At 42.4% G+C, this 1,550-nt stretch overlaps 1 protein-coding gene across 1 annotated transcript in view; it reads left to right on the top strand.

The window, feature by feature from the left end:
* Positions 1 to 1,550, top strand: part of LOC104537507 — a 20,386-nt gene that overhangs the window by 16,518 nt on the left and 2,318 nt on the right. The window contains exon 13 of the mRNA XM_010180407.1: positions 857 to 996. Coding sequence (XP_010178709.1) covers positions 857 to 996 — 140 coding nt within the window. The remainder of the gene's footprint in view (positions 1 to 856; positions 997 to 1,550) is intronic.

Below are 1,550 nucleotides of genomic sequence, written 5' to 3'. Positions count from 1 at the left end.
CTGAACCTTGAAAGCATTCAGGCTATTTTTTAACAGGAACTGAAGCTGGCTTTGGTTTGTGTGTGCGTTATTGTCACTGCAGTTCTGGGAGCGTGGCCTGACTGCTTGTGCACAGACAGCTGAGGAGCAATAGTGTTGTCTGTGGAGCAGGAGGCTGGAATTTAGTCTGTGGCAAATACTGCTAACAGATTTCAGGTCAGAACAGAACTGAGGATGTATGAAGTCACTTCATGATGTGAGATGGGGAGCACAGCAGCAGAGGCAGTGTGTCATTTCATCCTCTTAAGGTGACACGAGCACTGTTTATAGAGGCTACTGCAATCTGTAGCAGCAGCTTTAGAAGCGTATACAACTTCTTTTAGAAGTTTGTGATTTTTAAAAGCATAATTTTAAGTAGCCAGGCCTGATGTTTCACGTATAGGGAGTAGTCTGCTTGTAGCTGAAATGAATTCTGATTTCAGTGATGCAGAGGAGGGCCCTGACGCTCTCACTTTTGAAAAGATTTCCAGCTTTACAGTGTAAAACCCTCACTTCTTACCACTATTGGTGGAAAACCTGACCTTAAAATTGTAACAACACCTCAGTCCAGTTTTAGGCTTTTGGCAGTGCTGATTGTCTGAATGTAACAAGTCCAGTGCTCTTTGTACATCTCCCACATGTACTTACTTTCCACATTTCACCCTAGTTCTTTGTCTGCCCAGAGAACACACCTGACCACTTCTGCCTCAGTCCAGTGAGGCTGAAACAGATCTCTGGACATACCCCTTTATCTCAAAGTCAAAATGCTTCCATGTCCAGATAATATTGAGATCAGGGTCTGCTGTTAATGCTCTGATTTCTCTCCTCTTAAATACAGAACAATGCAGAATATGATTCTTCTCGCTGCTTTGCATTTGTCCATGACCTGTGCAACGACCAAAGTCCTTTCCCAATGCCAGAAGAGAGTCTTGACGTTGTTATTCTTATCTTTGTCCTCTCAGCGATTCTCCCAGAGAAGTAAGTTTTAATAATTCCTTCTGGTTGTAGAAGATAATGCATATAGAGCTGGAGTTCTTTAGTAGTACATCTCCTCATATCAAGGAAAATTAAAGTTTGCTCAGTGTCTGGTCCAGTTTTCCATTAAGCCTCTGAAAAATGAAATTTGCAGGTGCTTTCTGTTGTAACAAATTCTGGCATAGGCTAGGTGTGATTTTGAAGTACTCAGTGGCTGTAGATGATGTCTTGCTGCAGTCAGAGTTGCTCACCTGTTCCGAACCCCAGTGACACTGAGCACTCAGCACCCATTTGTGGAAATTGCTGCTAGATTTTAAGGCTCAAAGGCTAGAGGAAATTCTCATATGGGAGGTGGCAAGAAGAGAGGGAATAGAAAAGGGAAGAGAAAACAGTTAAGAAAAGTGCTGTGATCTTAGCGTGACTGTTACAGCCTGCACTAGTCTCTCTTTTGTGTTCCCTTTGGTTTTATTTCACAGTGTTTTTCTTCAAGTTCACTTATTACATAGAAACCAGTGGAGATACTGCTGTAATTAGTAAGGGAGTGCAGTTAATTCCTG

The sequence above is a fragment of the Mesitornis unicolor genome, unplaced genomic scaffold, assembly GCF_000695765.1.
Source record: "Mesitornis unicolor isolate BGI_N332 unplaced genomic scaffold, ASM69576v1 scaffold6143, whole genome shotgun sequence".
In the NCBI taxonomy this organism is placed as follows: Eukaryota; Metazoa; Chordata; class Aves; order Mesitornithiformes; family Mesitornithidae; genus Mesitornis; species Mesitornis unicolor.
Note: the sequence above shows the minus strand (reverse complement) of the source record. Positions and strands in the feature narration are given on the sequence as shown.